Raw genomic sequence first — 19173 nt, 5'->3', positions numbered from 1 at the left:
CACACATAAGGGGGATTACCAACAGACCCCTGGCAGTCTTCAAGCTGGCACTGGACAAGCAACTAAAGTCAGTTCCTGATCAGCCGGGCTGTGGCTCGTACGTTGGTTTGCGTGCAGCCAGCAGCAACAGCCTGGTTGATCAGGCGCTGATCCACCAGGAGGCCTGGTCACAGACCGGGCCGCGGGGGCGTTGACCCCCGAAACTCTCTCCAGGTAAACTCCAGGTAAACTCCAGGACTTGAAAACAATTGCGAGACAATAATACTGGGCGACTTCAATATCTGTTTTCAGCAGCAAAATAACGGGCTATGCAAAAGGTATAAGCAAATTCTAGGATTAAATAGCTACACTCAACTAATTAATACACCAACCCGGATCACACAGTTCTCAGCCACCCTAATTGACCACATAATTTGTAACCGCGCAGAGAACATTAGTCAGTCAGGCGTCATTACCACTGGTCTTAGTGATCATTTCATCATTTACTGCACCAGGAAAATCACTAGGGATAGGATAGGCCTACACAGGACAATAAAAATGAGGTCAACTAGAAACTACAGTAAAGAAGCACTGGTAAATAGGCTACACAATTGTGACTGGACAGAGATAACAAGTTGCACGGACGTAAACGATGCCTGGGAAAAATTCAAAACAATGTTCACTGCCATCCTTGATAATATTGCACCAGTTAAAGAGGTTAGGATTAAACGAAGAACTGAACCCTGGATGACTACTGAGATATTAGATAATATGAAATTCAGAGACCAGCTGCTAAAAAGATTTAAAGCAAACAGACAGGATATTGCAGCACTAAATGAATTCCAAAGGGTGAGGAACAGAGTACAGAGACTTATAAAAGGAGCAAAGGCAAAGCACTATTGCTCAAAAATTGAAGAGTATAAGCATAACCCCAGAAAGCTCTGGCAACAACTAAAACAGTTGGGGTATAGCCATAAGCCAGTAGATAGGTCTAACATAGTACTCACTATCGATAATGAGGTATGCCACGAAACATCTAAGGTGGCAAAATTGCTTTAATTCCTACTACACATCTGTTGCATCAACACTAGTAAGTAAACTACCAGCTGCATCAAATACCTTTAACACAGACTCTGATAAGTTTCAAACATACTATACCAATAAAGGGGTAACCCCAAACAGTTGTCAACTAGTAAGTGTATCTCATGACTTCATTCAAAAAGAACTAAGCAGGTTAAACCCAACTAAGAGCACAGGCCCTGATAACATCCCGTCTAAGTTCCTAAAAGATGGTGCTTCTGAACTGTCAATCCCTATTGCTCACATAATAAATCTATCAATCATCACTAATACCGTACCGGAGGGGTTCAAGGAGGCCAGAGTTACTCCTATCTTCAAGAAAAATAATAGGTCTGATGTAAGCAACTATAGGCCTGTTAGTATACTCAATATAATATCTAAAATTCTGGAGAGGGCGGTGTATTCTCAAGTAGTTAAGTACCTTAATGACAACAGCATTCTCCATAGCTATCAATCGGGCTTTAGAAGATCCTACTCAACCGACACCTCCCTTATTAATCTGATGGATTACCTGAGAACTGAAATGTCAAAGGGGAACCTCATAGGTATGGTAACCTTAGACCTGCAAAAGGCCTTCGATACTGTCAACCACAATATATTATGTAAGAAACTTCAAGCTATCGGTATAGGTTCTGTAGACTGGTTTAAGTCCTACCTTAGCAACAGGAGACAAATAGTCAAAATCAACGAAACGGAATCAGAACCCCTGCCGATAACATGTGGAGTTCCCCAAGGTAGTATTCTGGGTCCCTTATTATTCTTATGTTATGTCAATGATATGCCTATCAGTGTCAAGTGCAAACTCCTACTGTATGCAGATGACAGTGCTCTGTTAGTGACAGGTAAAGACCCACAAGATATTGCTAATGTTTTAACACTGGAACTGGAGTCCTGCAGCAAATGGTTAGTAGACAACAAACTATCATTACACCTAGGGAAAAGTGAAGCCATTCTCTTTGGCACGAAACATAAACTGAGAAGGGTAATTAATTTTATTGTTCAGTGTAATGGGGAGCCCATCACTTTGGTTTCATCAGTAAAATATCTGGGAATCCCCTTTGACCCATGCATGTCAGGAGAATTGATAGGGAACAGTGTAGTAAAGAAAGCGAATGCCAGACTGAAGTTCCTGTATAGACAAGCACAGTGTCTACCTACTGAGGCTCGCAGGACCCTATGTCTAGCCTTTATACAATGCCATATGGATTACGCTTGCTCTTCATGGTACTCTGCCTTGACAAAAAAACTGAAAGATAGACTGCAAATCACCCAGAACAAAATCGTAAGATTCATCCTGGGGCTGGGACCAAGAGAACATGTAGGCCAGGATGAATTACAGCAGTTGGATATGCTGAATGTTGAAGACAGAGTAAAACAACTGAAGCTAAATCATGTTTATAAAATTGCTCACAAACAGTGTCCAGAATATCTTGCTGTCAATTTTGTCAAGGTTGGGAACCAAAGCAATCATAGTACTAGGGGGAGAGAGCACAACTTTGTAGTACCCACAGTCATTGGCCAGGCGTCAAACACCTTTTATTGTACAGCAATAAAGGAATGGAACAGACTACCCGCACATGTCAAAGCCAGTCATAGCATGAACCAGTTCAAGAAGAGTGCCAAAAGGTGTCTGATGAATGTAGCTACAGAAAGGGAGGGGAATGATTTTCTATTTTTTAGCTAACATACGTGTAAATTTTACCTTATTCCGAGTAATGACCCTCGTATTGTAGATAGTCTTAATGACCCTCGTGTAATAGATAGTCTTTTTAGTATGATAATAAGATGTTATCTTCATTGTAGAATAATAAGAAAATATTATAACCTTTATATTATAATAATAAGGTAAAAGGACCCCAATGGAAATAAGTCACTCTGTCTGACTTTTTTGGGTTATCCTAGGTTCTCTACACATATGCTGCTATGTATGATAATTCTATGTAACTGTATTTGTGTATACCTGAATAAACTTACTTACTTACTTACTATCAAGCTATCATAATGATTGCATACATCCGAGGTGAAAAATACTGTATTATAGGCTTTAATATTGCCTTTAGTTACTGTCTGAAATGTTTCTTTCATCAGTCACTCAGCCACAACACCTACGTACAGTGGCTCTTGTTCCCCCACTATAAGTAAAACCACTTAGAGGTTCCTCACCATCACTTGAAGATACTTCTGGAACTTTGGCCCTCACTTATAGTCACTTCTGGGACCCTTCCTTCACCGAAAGTCTCTTCAGGGTCCCCCACTCTCACCTGAACCAATTTGGGGTCCCCCACTCTCATCTGCAGCTACTTGATGCCTCCCACTCTTACCTGAATCCACTTGGGAGTGCACGATCCCAGGCCACACTGAGTTTCCTCCAAATCTTCCTCCGTGAAGAGCAGCTCTAAATTCACCTCTTCCTCCTTGCTTAACTTAGTACTGGTGTTCTTCACGAGCTCTTCTTCGGGGACAATGTTAGCCAGCTCCTTTCTGGCCATCTCCTCTACATCTGAATCATTGTTAGCCAGCTCTTTCCTCGCCATCTCTGTTTTGTTTTCTGAATGAACAAAAGACAGAATCATTCCTAAGATACTTTTAAAATTGAAGAATACAGTCCAGTACATAATTTTACCCACAAAAAAAAACAAGAACAAACACACGTGACTGAGTAGCTTATCTGAACACTTATCAACGTATTAGAGTAGCGTTTTATCCAAACACATTGCTGTCTAGGTGGTAATTTAACTTTGTTTAGCTCTAATCTCTAACTTATCTTCAAGATTAAGTGACTTGTAAAAGAGCTTGTATTCACCTCGCATAACCTTTACGTAAAACATTAAAGTTGATCAGCTCATTTTTAAGTAATTTTTTCTCATTTGTCTCGCTAAATATATAATGGGTTTGATTAATTTGGTGAAATATTAAAAGTGCTTTCTCTTACCAAAGTTCCATTATCAAGGTACCATTATCAAGATACCTTTATCAAGGTACCATTACTAAAGTACCAATATCAAATTACTATTAACAAGGTACCATTACCATTCCACTACACATCGTGACTTGCAGAGTACCAGTGGTTGGTTATCATCAGTACTGAAGAGCGAGTGTCAGTGTTCTATATCTAACATTATATTCACTCACTGATGACAGCGAGTTTTGACTGAGCATAAAATGGGACTTTCATTTAGTGAAACATGTCAGCTGGAGCATTTAAATAAAATATAACAAGAGGGAGAGTTCCTGTATAAAGACTAACACCAGAGTGTTGAATCTTCTCGGTGTTTATATATATATATATATATATATATATATATATATATATATATATATATATATATATATATATATATATATATACATATATATATATATATATATATATATATATATATATATATATATATATATATATATATATATATATATATATATATATATATATATATATATATATATAATATATATATATATATATGTATATATATATATATATTATTTTTTTACAAAGTTAAATTTACAAGCTAAGAACTGTTATCCTATCTCACTGTTCCCACAAGGGATGGATAGTTGCCTCTTATGTCTTGACGCTGGTGAGGGGCTCCTGATCTAAGGAATTGGATCTGTGCTCCGGTTTCCTGAACTGAATCTGAATACCTTCCATCCCCCTCCCCCCACATATGCTGTATAATCCTACTGGTTTAGCGTTCCCCATGATAATAATAATAATAATTCATTTCTCTACATTAATGTCCCCCCCCCTGAAAGGGACGCAATGTATATTTAATATATATTGTCTTTCGTATAATTTTATATTGCCAATATTTTCATTAATAGCTGAAATTAAAGTATCTTGTTTTATATTATTATTTGACTTAGCTAAGTCAGTAGGTAGGATGTAACATTTACACTTCACTGTGCTCACTGTTTGAGAGTTGTGGTTGGCTGTCCGTGTTGGCAAACAGCTTAGCTAACTATCATCTCGCTTGTTTACCTGTTGGGGTCTCTGCAGTACCATGGGCGAGTCACGTGATATCACCTGATGTGAGGCCTGTAGTCGAGAAATCGCTCTCTCTTCATCTGATCCTAGTCCTGGAAGCATCTCTCTCGTCTCTGTCGGTTTAGTCGTTATTTAGACTGTTTTTGGTAGAGTATGATTTCGTTGGTGAGTCGAAACATACTTCCTGTAACTTTGTTCACAGAGCTTTGTTCAGACAGTGATTTTTGACGTTTTGCTGAGATTGTGTCGTACTGATACTCTAAGTCAACTCAGGTCCCAAGCTAAAGCTTCTGACTTATTTTGTGTGGCATCTACGCACCCTCGTAGTCGGGGATTTGGTTATACTGAACATAGATTCAGTATTACGGAAGTTTTATGACTTGAGGACCAGCTGCTGATGGTCCCCAGTTAGGGTCTTTATTTTGTCTTCATGGTCCTGACGCTGTGCTACTGCTTGTTACATTACTGCTGTTGGTGAATGGTTCGTCATATTGTTCAAGCAAGCTGTTTTGATTGCCTTGATGGTCGAAAAGATAGATTATTTGTGGACTAGTGGCAGTCACTGTTTAAGTCTAGTCGAGTCGAGTCTTACCGAGTCATAACGAACAACTTTGAGCACATACATTCTCTCACACACGCTAGTATATACTAGTATTATTTTTATACTTGATTACTGTGTACCAGATGGTACTTGCAAGTCGTACTATTACTAAATGGCCTTTAGCACTATACTACTATATATACAATATAACTTTGCACTACAAGAGAAGTGTAGGAGCTTATATCCTAAATTATATCAAACTTCTTTACTTTGATTTTGTCCACCTGGACAACTTTGTTAATAAAGATCTCGGATTTTTATTTCGTTATTTAGTATCCTATCATTTGTAATCCTAAAGCATTATTAAAAATTTATAATAATTTTAAAGGATAACTGGACCAGAATACTTTCTGAGAAACTGTTACAAAACCAGAAACATGCTAGATGCTAGAGTGGGATCAGTAAGTTGACCTAGAAGGAGATGCCTATATTTTATGGATATCGCATTTTGTAACAATTACTAAGTATATCCACCAACCTGGTTAAAAGAAGAAAATATATTTTGGGTTATTAACCAGGGATAACCAGATAAAGGCAATTAGTATGGCTTATTTCCCAGGATGTGACCCACAACGCTTGACTAGCAGTTAGGTTACTGGGAAGCAAACATAGGCAGCAGGTGTATGGAGACCTGTAACCTAGGGTGCCTGGGTTACACAGCATCCTTGGATGAGACTCTTAGCTTAAAAAAAAATGAAACGGGTGGGGTGTGAACCGATGGCGAGTGAGTAGTAAAACTTCAGGCCAAACTCCAGCCTCTGTGTGACCAGCAGGTGGGTGTGTTATTGGGGGACAATGACGTAGAAGTAAACATAACAGCAGCCCTTATCACCAGAATCTTAAATGTAGAAGATAACATCAGCTGTGTCAATTAACAAACTCACGCCTTGTAAATGTTATTGTGATTAGTAACTCAGTTGTCAGAACTTAGGGCAACAACCTGAAGATCCCCAGTCTTTTCACATCTACTTACCCTGTACACCTAGCAGTAGATATATACCTCGGAGTTAGTCGACGGATGTGGTTCGTATCACAGTGAGGGTCTTAGATTAAAACGAGAAAAGCCACAGTGTATGTTTTTCTGGGTTATCTTGAATTAACTCTCTAGGGCTAGTAGTGTTGGTCTTCGTCACCAGGTCCAGTACACACACCTGCAACTATGTCCTTTAAGATCTGCTCAGAGATAGGGCACACAAGAGTCGTGTTTAAATCCTCTTGAAGCAGTTACTCTACCAAGGAACTAGGGATTCTAACGGGAGTCTGGTTCAGGACTATTACACATACGCTACATTAAAATGATAAATTTCTCGTTATTGCGTTGTTAGAAAGAGTAATCGTAAATAGAGCATAACAGTGACCCCGGGATGTTGTGTTTGTCTTACTATTTCTGCCTTACGTCTTGTTAACTTGTTACTCTGTGTGATTATTCCTAAATATCCTGGTTCATTACCAACTTAATGAGAACGTAAATTATATTTCACAGTTGACAGTTGCTTGGCTCCCTCTAACTCATTTTTATTCCATCATATCTGATAACTATCATTCTTGTATCACCAGTATTCCACACTGATTTTCCTCTTCAACATATTTGGTATATATTACATATTTGTCGGTTTATAAATTTCCAGCAGAGATTCAAATAAGTTTGCTTGAAATAGTTAATATTTGATCCATAAAATTTACTGAGCAGTTTGAACAAAGAAGCTCGAGGCCACTCTTTATTTTTTAATTATTTTAAGAGTCCAGGAACTAAAAATCATTGTATAAATAGAACAACTAATGTGTGATCCCGTGTATATAATTACTCCGTGTTCTTCAGAGCTGTGAGTGCAGGCCAGAGTTCAAAGATGAAGAAATAATTCAGGTATATAAAATAACCTTTAACTTAAGAAATCCAAAAACTTTTATTGGTAAAAATTTGAAAATTGTCATGAGAACTGTTTTTGTGAGCCGAAAAAGAGTCACAAAAGTTTGTCATATATCATCTTTATTTATGCCCATCATCCACTTATACACTAACACTCCAAGCTTGACCATACGTCACTCAGACATGTTCACTAACACTTAAGTTTGACCATACGTCACTCAGACATGTTCACTAACACTTAAGCTTGACCATACGTCACTCAGACATGTTCACTAACACTTAAGCTTCACCATACGTCACTCAGACATGTTCACTAACACTTAAGCTTGACCATACGTCACTCAGACATGTTCACTAACACTTAAGCTTGACCATACGTCACTCAGACATGTTCACTAACACTTAAGCTTGACCATACGTCACTCAGACATGTTCACTAACACTTAAGCTTGACCATACGTCACTCAGACATGTTCACTAACACTTAAGCTTGACCATACGTCACTCAGACATGTTCACTAACACTTAAGCTTGACCATACGTCACTCAGACATGTTCACTAACACTTAAGCTTGACCATACGTCACTCAGACATGTTCACTAACACTTAAGCTTGACCATACGTCACTCAGACATGTTCACTAACACTTAAGCTTGACCATACGTCACTCAGACATGTTCACTAACACTTAAGCTTGACCATACGTCACTCAGACATGTTCACTAACACTTAAGCTTGACCATACGTCACTCAGACATGTTCACTAACACTTAAGCTTGACCATACGTCACTCAGACATGTTCACTAACACTTAAGCTTGACCATACGTCACTCAGACATGTTCACTAACACTTAAGCTTGACCATATGTCACTCAGACATGTTCACTAACACTTAAGCTTGACCATATGTCACTCAGACATGTTCACTAACACTTAAGCTTGACCATACGTCACTCAGACATGTTCACTAACACTTAAGCTTGACCATATGTCACTCAGACATGTTCACTAACACTTAAGCTTGACCATATGTCACTCAGACATGTTCACTAACACTTAAGCTTGACCATACGTCACTCAGACATGTTCACTAACACTTAAGCTTGACCATATGTCACTCAGACATGTTCACTAACACTTAAGCTTGACCATATGTCACTCAGACATGTTCACTAACACTTAAGCTTGACCATACGCCACTCAGACATGTTCACTAACACTTAAGCTTGACCATACGCCACTCAGACATGTTCACTAACACTTAAGCTTGATCATATGTCACTCATTTTACTGACACACTGATAACATTGGTAAGTGCTTGTCTGGCCTGAGATAATGATGGAGTATGTGGTTGATAAAGTACACAGTACTTTATCATGTGCACCAGTAAGTATTATAATAATAAATACTAGTATATAATTAATTAGCAATAAAGTAAGGCATAATTCTCAAAAAAATCAAAAGAGTAGCAAATCCTAGTGTACAAAAAGTGACCTCCCTTTCTCAAAGACAGACAGGCAGACATACACACACACACACACACACACACACACACACACACACACACACACACACACACACACACACACACACACACACACACACACACACACATCTCGACACAAAGTTTACAGACTGTAGAAGCTAGAGCATCCTAACAGGATTAAAAAAATGGGATCTCAAAAGGTAAGACTTAGAGGCAATGGAACCAAGGATGGTTGATCTGAGAAAGAAGAATGGACAGAAAAGTTCAAGAGCAAAATGGAACAAGAATGGGAAAAAAGACTAAATGAGCTTTGCAATACACTGGTGGAGAAGATATCTGCAGAGAGCAAGAAGTGGGAGATATGAGGGGTAGCTGCTGAGGCAAAGATACAGAGCCTGATGGAAGAACTGGAAATGCTGGAGCAAGGTATAAAGACGAGGACTGAAAGGAGCATATGGGAGTCTGGCAAGCTTGAGAAGAGAATTTTGACATCTAAGTAATGAGTCATTCATGACACTGTACACCGTGTACGTCAGGTCCATACTGGAGTATGCAGTACCAGTATGGAACCTACACGTGGGCAAACACGTCAAGAAATTGGAGAAAGTGCAAAAGTTTGAAACAAGACTAGTTCTGGAGCTAAGAGTTATGACTTATGAGGAGAGGTTAAGGGAACTCAACTTGATGACACTAGAGGATAGGAAAGATATGGGGGGCATGATAACGACATATAAAATACTGAGAGGAATTGACAAGGTGAACAGGCTAGAATGTTTCAGAGATGGGACACAAGAACAAGGGAACATAGCTGGAAGATAAAACTCAGATGAGTCATGGGGATGTTAGGAGGTATTTCTTTAGCCTTAGAGTTGTCAGGAAGTGGAACAATCTGGAAAATGAAGCAGTGGAGGCAGGATCAATACACAGCTCTAAGAAGAGGTATGATGGGGCTCTTAGAGCAGAGAGGGAGTGACCTAGTGACCTAGTAGTGACACACAAACACACACATACACACACATACACATACACACATACACATATTCTTGGACTGCAAGAAGGCGTTTGACACAGTTCCACACAAGAGATTGGTGCAAAAACTGGAGGACCAAGCAGGGATAACAGGGAAGGCACTACAATGGATCAGGGAATACTTGTCAGGAAGACAGCAGCGAGTCATGGTACGTGGCGAGGTGTCAGAGTGGGCACCTGTGACCAGCGGGGTCCCACAGGGGTCAGTCCTAGGACCAGTGCTGTTTCTGGTATTTGTGAACGACATGACGGAAGGAATAGACTCTGAGGTGTCCCTGTTTGCAGATGACGTGAAGTTGATGAGAAGAATTCACTCGATCGAAGACCAGGCAGAACTACAAAGGGATCTGGACAGGCTGCAGACCTGGTCCAGCAATTGGCTCCTGGAGTTCAATCCCACCAAGTGCAAAGTCATGAAGATTGGGGAAGGGCAAAGAAGACCGCAGACGGAGTACAGTCTAGGGGGCCAGAGACTACAAACCTCACTCAAGGAAAAAGATCTTGGGGTGAGTATAACACCAGGCACATCTCCTGAAGCGCACATCAACCAAATAACTGCTGCAGCATATGGGCGCCTAGCAAACCTCAGAACAGCATTCTGACATCTTAATAAGGAATCATTCAGGACCCTGTACACCGTGTACGTTAGGCCCATATTGGAGTATGCGGCACCAGTTTGGAACCCACACCTAGCCAAGCACGTGAAGAAACTAGAGAAAGTGCAAAGGTTTGCAACAAGACTAGTCCCAGAGCTAAGAGGTATGTCCTACGAGGAGAGGTTAAGGAAAATCAACCTGACGACACTGGAGGACAGGAGAGATAGGGGGGACATGATAACGACATACAAAATACTGAGAGGAATTGACAAGGTGGACAAAGACAGCATGTTCCAGAGATTGGACACAGTAACAAGGGGACACAGTTGGAAGTTGAAGACACAGATGAATCACAGGGATGTTAGGAAGTATTTCTTCAGCCACAGAGTAGTCAGTAAGTGGAATAGTTTGGGAAGCGTAGTGGAGGCAGGATCCATACATAGCTTTAAGCAGAGGTATGATAAAGCTCATGGTTCAGGGAGAGTGACCTAGTAGCGATCAGTGAAGAGGCGGGGCCAGGAGCTCGGACTCGACCCCCGCAACCTCAACTAGGTGAGTACACAAACACACAGTTAACTAAGCGATATTAATAAACTGATATACAATATGTCAACAATTTCAAGTGATGCTGAGGAAAAAGAATCTCATTTTTAGACCCCGACTCTCGTATTATCACCCGGATAAAAAACACCAGAGAAACGGAAGATACGCAGATGTTATCAGCACCTGGCGACGGAGCTCCTCCACGCCGGACTTAAAAAAATTAAAAATTAAAAATCAAGAGAGTGAAAAGATATGTTATCTAAATTAGTTTTTAGCACCGAAGTGGCTAGTGTAGTGCGGAGGCCGTAGCCACCGTGTGGAGGGTAGCGCCAGGGAATATGGATACACAATAGACCCAGGAACTAAGCCCCAAAACGATTTACAGGAGTACAACTGGATTTATATCTAGACTTCACTTTTCTGTTATCTAGCGTCGACAACTGACTGAAAATATATCCTCTAAATTTGAAAAAAATAATTCGAAGTTCATATAGACTTCTTTATATATATATATATATATATATATATATATATATATATATATATATATATATATATATATATATATATATATATATATATATATATATATACACACACACACACACACACACACACACACACACATATATATATATATATATATATATATATATATATATATATATATATATATATATATATATATATATATATATATATATATATATATATATATATATATATATATATATATATATATATATATATATATATATATATATATATATATATATAAAGGTAATAGGTTGGTAGACAGCAACCACCCAGGGAGGTACTACCGTCCTGCCAAGTGAGTGTATAACGAAAGCCTGTAATTGTTTTACATGATGGTAGGATTGCTGATGTCTTTTGTCTGTCTCATAAATATGCAAGATTACAGGTATGTCTTGCTACTTCTACTTACACTTAAGTTACACTACACATACATGTACATATTTATTTATACACACTCATCTGAGTTTTCTTTGATTTTATCTTAATAGTTCTTGGTCTTATTACTTTTCCTTTTATATCAATAGGGAAGTGGAATAAGAATCTTTCCTCCGTAAGCCATGCGTGTTGTAAAAGTCAACTAAAATGCCGGGAACAATGGGCTAGTAACCCTTTTTCCTGTAAAGATTACTAAAAAGAATAAGAAGAAAATTGTCAAAGTGGGAAGTCTGAATGTGCGTGGATGTTGTGCAGATGATAAGAAAGAGATGATTGTGGATGTTATGAATGAGAAGAAGCTGGATGTCCTGGCTTTAAGTGAAACAAAGCTGAAGGGGGTGGGAGAGTTTCAATGGAGAGGAATCAATGGAATTAGGTCAGGGGTTTCAAATAGAGTTAGAGCTAAAGAAGGAGTAGCAATAATGTTGAAGGATAAGCAATGGCAGGAAAAGAGGGACTATAAATGTATTAATTCAAGGATTATGTGGAGTAAAATAAAGATTGGATGTGAAAAGTGGGTTATAATAAGCGTGTATGCACCTGGAGAAGAGAGAAGTGTAGAGGAGAGAGAGAGATTTTGGGAAATGTTGAGTGAATGCGTGGGGAGTTTTGAATCAAGTGTGAGAGTAATAGTGGTTGGGGATTTCAATGCTAAAGTGGGTAAAAATGTTATGGAGGGAGTAGTAGGTAAATTTGGGGTGCCAGGGGTAAATGTAAATGGGGAGCCTTTAATTGAGCTATGTGTAGAAAGAGATTTGGTAATAAGTAATACATATTTTATGAAAAAGAGGATAAATAAATATACAAGGTATGATGTAGCACGTAATGAAAGTAGTTTATTAGATTATGTATTGGTGGATAAAAGGTTGATGGGTAGGCTCCAGGATGTACATGTTTATAGAGGGGCAACTGATATATCGGATCATTATTTAGTTGTAGCTACAGTTAGAGTAAGAGGTAGATGGGAAAAGAGGAAGGTGGCAACAACAAGTAAGAGGGAGGTGAAAGTGTATAAACTAAGGGAGGAGGAAGTTCGGGCGAGATATAAGCGACTATTGGCAGAAAGGTGGGCTAGTGCAAAGATGAGTAGTGGGGGGGTTGAAGAGGGTTGGAATAGTTTTAAAAATGCAGTATTAGAATGTGGGGCAGACGTTTGTGGTTATAGGAGGGTGGGGGCAGGAGGAAAGAGGGGTGATTGGTGGAATGATGAAGTAAAGGGTGTGATAAAAGAGAAAAAGGTAGCTTATGAGAGGTTTTTACAAAGCAAAAGTGTTATAAGAAGAGCAGAGTATATGAGAGTAAAAGAAAGGTGAAGAGAGTGGTGAGAGAGTGCAAAAGGAGAGCAGATGATAGAGTGGGAGAGGCACTGTAAAGAAATTTTAATGAAAATAAGAAAAATTTTTGGAGTGAGTTAAACAAGTTAAGAAAGCCTAGGGAAAGTATGGATTTGTCAGTTAAAAACAGAGTAGGGGAGTTAGTAGATGGGGAGATGGAGGTATTAGGTAGATGGCGAGAATATTTTGAGGAACTTTTAAATGTTAAGGAAGAAACAGAGGCAGTAATTTCATGCACTGGTCAGGGAGGTATACCATCTTTTAGGAGTGAAGAAGAGCAGAGTGTAAGTGTGGGGGAGGTACGTGAGGCATTACGTAAAATGAAAGGGGGTAAAGCAGCTGGAACTGATGGGATCATGACAGAAATGTTAAAAGCAGGGGGGGATATAGTGTTGGAGTGGGTGGTACTTTTGTTTAATAAATGTAAGAAAGAGGGGAAGGTACCTAGGGATTGGCGGAGAGCATGTATAGTCCCTTTATATAAAGGGAAAGGGGACAAAAGAGACTGTAAAAATTATAGAGGAATAAGTTTATTGAGTATACCAGGAAAAGTGTATGGTAGGGTTATAATTGAAAGAATTAGAGGTAAGACAGAATGTAGGATTGCGGATGAGCAGGGAGGTTTTAGAGTGGGTAGGGGATGTGTAGATCAAGTGTTTACATTGAAGCATATATGTGAACAGTATTTAGATAAAAGTAGGGAAGTTTTTATTGCATTTATGGATGTAGAAAAGGCATATGATAGAGTGGATAGAGGAGCAATGTGGCAGATGTTGCAAGTATATGGAATAGGTGGTAAGTTATTAAATGCTGTAAAGAGTTTTTATGAGGATAGTGAGGCTCAGGTTAAGGTGTGTAGAAGAGAGGGAGACTACTTCCCGGTAAAAGTAGGTCTTAGACAGGGATGTGTAATGTCACCATGGTTGTTTAATATATTTATAGATGGGGTTGTAAAGGAAGTAAATGCTAGGGTGTTTGGGAGAGGGGTGGGATTAAATTTTGGGGAATCAAATTCAAAATGGGAATTGACACCGTTACTTTTTGCTGATGATACTGTGCTTATGGGAGATTCTAAAGAAAAATTGCAAAGGTTAGTGGATGAGTTTGGGAATGTGTGTAAAGGTAGAAAGTTGAAAGTGAACATAGAAAAGAGTAAGGTGATGAGGGTGTCAAATGATTTAGATAAAGAAAAATTGGATATCAAATTGGGGAGGAGGAGTATGGAAGAAGTGAATGTTTTCAGATACATGTACTTGGGAGTTGACGTGTCGGCGGATGGATTTATGAAGGATGAGGTTAATCATAGAATTGATGAGGGAAAAAAGGTGAGTGGCGCGTTGAGGTATATGTGGAGTCAAAAAACGTTATCTATGGAGGCAAAGAAGGGAATGTATGAAAATATAGTAGTACCAACACTCTTATATGGGTGTGAAGCTTGGGTGGTAAATGCAGCAGCGAGGAGACGGTTGGAGGCAGTGGAGATGTCCTGTTTAAGGGCAATGTGTGGTGTAAATATTATGCAGAAAATTCGGAGTGTGGAAATTAGGAAAAGGTGTGGAGTTAATAAAAGTATTAGTCAGAGGGCAGAAGAGGGGTTGTTGAGGTGGTTTGGTCATTTAGAGAGATTGGATCAAAGTAGAATGACATGGAAAGCATATAAATCTATAGGGGAAGGAAGGAGGGGTAGGGGTCGTCCTCGAAAGGGTTGGAGATAGGGGGTAAAGGAGGTTTTGTGGGCAAGGGGCTTGGACTTCCAGCAAGCTTGCGTGAGCGTGTTAGATAGGAGTGAATGGAGACGAATGGTACTTGGGACCTGACGATCTGTTGGAGTGTGAGCAGGGTAATATTTAGTGAAGGGATTCAGGGAAACCGGTTATTTTCATATAGTCGGACTTGAGTCCTGGAAATGGGAAGTACAATGCCTGCACTTTAAAGGAGGGGTTTGGGATATTGGCAGTTTGGAGGGATATGTTGTGTATCTTTATATGTGTATGCTTCTAAACTGTTGTATTCTGAGCACCTTTGCAAAAACAGTGATAATGTGCGAGTGTGGTGAAAGTGTTGAATGATGATGAAAGTATTTTCTTTTAGGGGATTTTCTTTCTTTTTTGGGTCACCCTGCCTCGGTGGGAGACGGCCGACTTGTTGAAATATATATATATATATATATATATATATATATATATATATATATATATATATATATATATATAATGTATATATTATCTCTCAGTCCACAGTAAGATTCGAACGTACACACTGTGCATCAAGGTATAGTACCTTCTCCACTCAGGCAGATCCCAGAATTCGCTTGTTTGCGATTTGTTAAGTATAAGGTCAGGCTGTTTTCTTTTAAGCATTCTAAACCCAAAATTTTCACTGAGAGTGTCGTTAGATAACTTTGCAATAAGCTGAAGCATGAGAGATATTACTGCTAATACTAATAGTCTGGCTGATCAGGCTATATACCAAGAAACCTGGTCTAGGGCCGGATCGCGGGGGCGATTAAGCCCGCAATCTACAGCTGGTAAGCAGGTTATTATAGCAGAAGCAGCAGCAGCAGCAGCAGCAGCAGCAGCAGCAGCAGCAGAAGCAGCAGCAGCAGAAGTAGCAGCAGAAGTAGCAGCAGCAGCAGCATCAGCAGCAAAAGCAGCAGCAGCAGAAGCAGCAGCAGCAGAAGCAGAAGCAGCAGCAGCAGAAGCAGCTTGGACGGTAAACACGCCAACAGAGATATCATCTACAACAGTATCAGCACCAGCACTAAGAAACGGTAGCAACAGCATTGCTACTATCGCTAATAGTGGCAGCACCACTAGTAATAATAGCACCACCATTAAGAACAGCAGCAGCATCACCATCAACAACAGCATCTCTGAGAACGTCAACATAAAAAAATAACCAGCACTAACAGCACGAGCACCGGCATTAACAGCAGGGACACCAAAACTAACAGCAGGAGCACCAGCACTAACAGCAGGAGCACCAGCACTAACAAGAGGAGCACCAGCACTAACAACAGGAGCACCAGCACTAACAGCAGGAGCACCAGCACTAACAGTATTCGCACCAGCACTAACAGCAGCTTCAACCAACAACAGCAATATTAATAACAATATCAGCACCACTAACAACATCAGCACCATTAACAACATCAGCACCACTAACAACATCAACACCACTAACAACATCAGCACCACTAACAACATCAACACCACTAACAACATCAGCACCACTAACAACAAAACGAGTACTGTGGCTTGCTTCAAGTTGCACTTTGTTCAGAGTGCATCACAAGAACTTGTCTTTCCTCTAATCAGTCAAGCTTGCAATTATGAATTGTTCAGTTTCTGAGGTTCCCCAACTGCGTTGTAAATGACTGTTTTAAATGTCAACATCCAGGGTGAGGGGTTGGATCCAGTCGAACTGACATAATATTTACACCACTAGATTGGAGTCAGTCTCTCACTTGCTATGGTTGATTACCCATACTGGTCTCTGTTTTATGACTTATGTGGCATATTAAGAGTTACATTTTATTAGGCATGTCACACACCCATATAGGCATGCCCTCTCTGCCAGCGAGCCAGGTGCTAAGGGTATAATTAGTGGGGACTCATTATGCTAGCACCTTGGTTTAACCAGCCAATGACAAGGAAGCCCGCCAAAGTTGTGAAGCAATGTTGGATACACGTGAAGCAACATTGCCAGACTTACCTCCAAGTCTGGTCGAAGACGGTTCTCACTGTGTCTCTTGCTTGCAATTTGCCTTACTGTACATATTAGGGTTATAACATTTTTAACACGTAATATTCCTGTACCTTAATCAGATGAACTTTTGTCTAAAAGCAAAGAAATGACCTTTCTAGAAAATGTCGTCCCTAAATGAAAAAAAAAGAGTAACGAAAACAAGTAACTTGAATGCATATTGCATGTAATATTAATAACAAATAAAACAGCTTACAGCATCATTGTTATCATATTGCTTAAAATCATATTGCTTAAAATATACCGAAGTTGCAGTTTGTTTTTGTTTCTGCAGGCAGCATACAGTTCCTGCATAACTCTGATTGCACGTTCAGCACACTGATTAATTCTTGGTATATTGAGTGCAGACGGCTCCTGCTGCCAGTGATTTTTCAATGAGTTCAGTGCTTTTTTGTAAGGTTTCAATATTTCTGACAAATTCTTGAAGTCATTTTCATAGTACATCTGATCAGTAAACCAATAATCTGTCCAGGTGTGTGAAATGAATCTGCATATATTCTCCAAAATCTTCTGTCTTGTAGGTATAAGAATGTATGCAAAAATAGCTAGAATATACTTGGCAATTAGTAGTTTTCTGAGTTGTTACTTATCATTAGTAACGTAAATATATGGTGATTAATGTTTTTCATTAATTTGGGTTGTCAATTAGTACTTTCCTGAGTTGCTTCTTATGTGTAGTAACGCAGATATATGGTGATTCATAGTTTTTATTTAGGGGCGACCTTTTTTGAAAACTGAGAGGAATTAGGGACTTTTCATTGTTTTTAAACAAAAGTTCATCGAGTTTTGACACAGTAGATGTTTTATTTGGAAAAAAGTACAAAAGTTATAACCCTAGTATATATCCTCTGTAAATATTGTATATATAGTTGCTTGCTGTTAAGTTAAGTTAAGTGTCAGCGTGCCTCGTTGTGCTCCCGGTTTTCTGGTGTTTTCACGGTCGCTCTTACGTGCTAGAACTTTAATTTGTGTCATCAATCCTATACGATACATCCCTCTAGCGCCTGGAACCAATCTTGGGCGGAAAACATTATATACTGAGTAAAAAAAGGAGAATTGTGTGCACTACCTAGCAGAGTTTACTGCCAGAGGGGAATCATAGGCCTGTGTCCCGTGTGGAAAAATAATAATAATTGAACTTTGTGTCAGAGGAAAGAAAGTCTCCCTGAAAGCATTGAGTATACATAGTGTATAGTGTATACTACAGTGGCTCCCTAGTATATTGATGATAAAGGCTAAAGTGTCATTTGAAAACAGGTGAATTTGTAAATGAAGTGATAAGCCTATAGAGGCAGGTGCCAGAAGTCGCCAGAAACTTACCACAGGTCAGCTGTTTTTAATAATCTTCCTGGCCTGCTAGTGTACTCGCATATAATCTAGTGATACCAGTGAATAGCAGAATACAGTGTTGTAGTAGCAACTAATCAGTATTATAATGGTACTTAGTGGAGTGGAGTGACTTTCATTAGTTTCTTTTTCTTGAAATACCAGACGTTACTGTGAATTTCATATAACCTGTAGTTACCAGCGGTCGCAATATACACAACGAGAAGCAATTATTACTACAGAAAAAGCGCCCTTCCTCCAAAATTTGCACCAGTCAACTATAGTGATAATATAGCATTTATTGTGGTGGAGACGGAAAAAAAAAATAGAGAAGCTAGATACAGCGATTGATAAACAAGGGTGGAGGCTCGACCGTTCGTCATTGTAGGAGTGCCAGCAGTCACCGGCTCTTCAACACGCAAGTTATACTTTTGTATCAATCAAATCACATATTACTCGGGTAGATAATTTCCAGTAGATCCTTCATGTGTTAGCTCAAATCACCGACCAGTATGGTTTAAATAAGTGACCCACTGATCAGATCAGATAGACTGGTCCGAACCCTTGACTGGTCCGAACCCTTGACTGGTCCGAACCCTTGACTA

General features: G+C 39.3%; 1 protein-coding gene across 9 annotated transcripts in view; it reads right to left on the bottom strand.

Annotated features, from left to right (window-relative positions):
* Positions 1–19173, bottom strand: part of LOC128705881 (solute carrier organic anion transporter family member 74D) — a 116946-nt gene that overhangs the window by 89155 nt on the left and 8618 nt on the right. For all 9 annotated transcript variants that reach the window (XM_070096683.1, XM_070096684.1, XM_070096680.1 and 6 more), the window contains exon 2: positions 3381–3607. In XM_070096683.1, coding sequence (XP_069952784.1) covers positions 3381–3593 — 213 coding nt within the window. In that variant the 5' untranslated portion in view covers positions 3594–3607. The remainder of the gene's footprint in view (positions 1–3380; positions 3608–19173) is intronic.

The sequence above is a fragment of the Cherax quadricarinatus genome, chromosome 54 (genome assembly GCF_038502225.1).
Source record: "Cherax quadricarinatus isolate ZL_2023a chromosome 54, ASM3850222v1, whole genome shotgun sequence".
Classification (NCBI taxonomy): domain Eukaryota; kingdom Metazoa; phylum Arthropoda; class Malacostraca; order Decapoda; family Parastacidae; genus Cherax; species Cherax quadricarinatus.
Note: the sequence above shows the minus strand (reverse complement) of the source record. Positions and strands in the feature narration are given on the sequence as shown.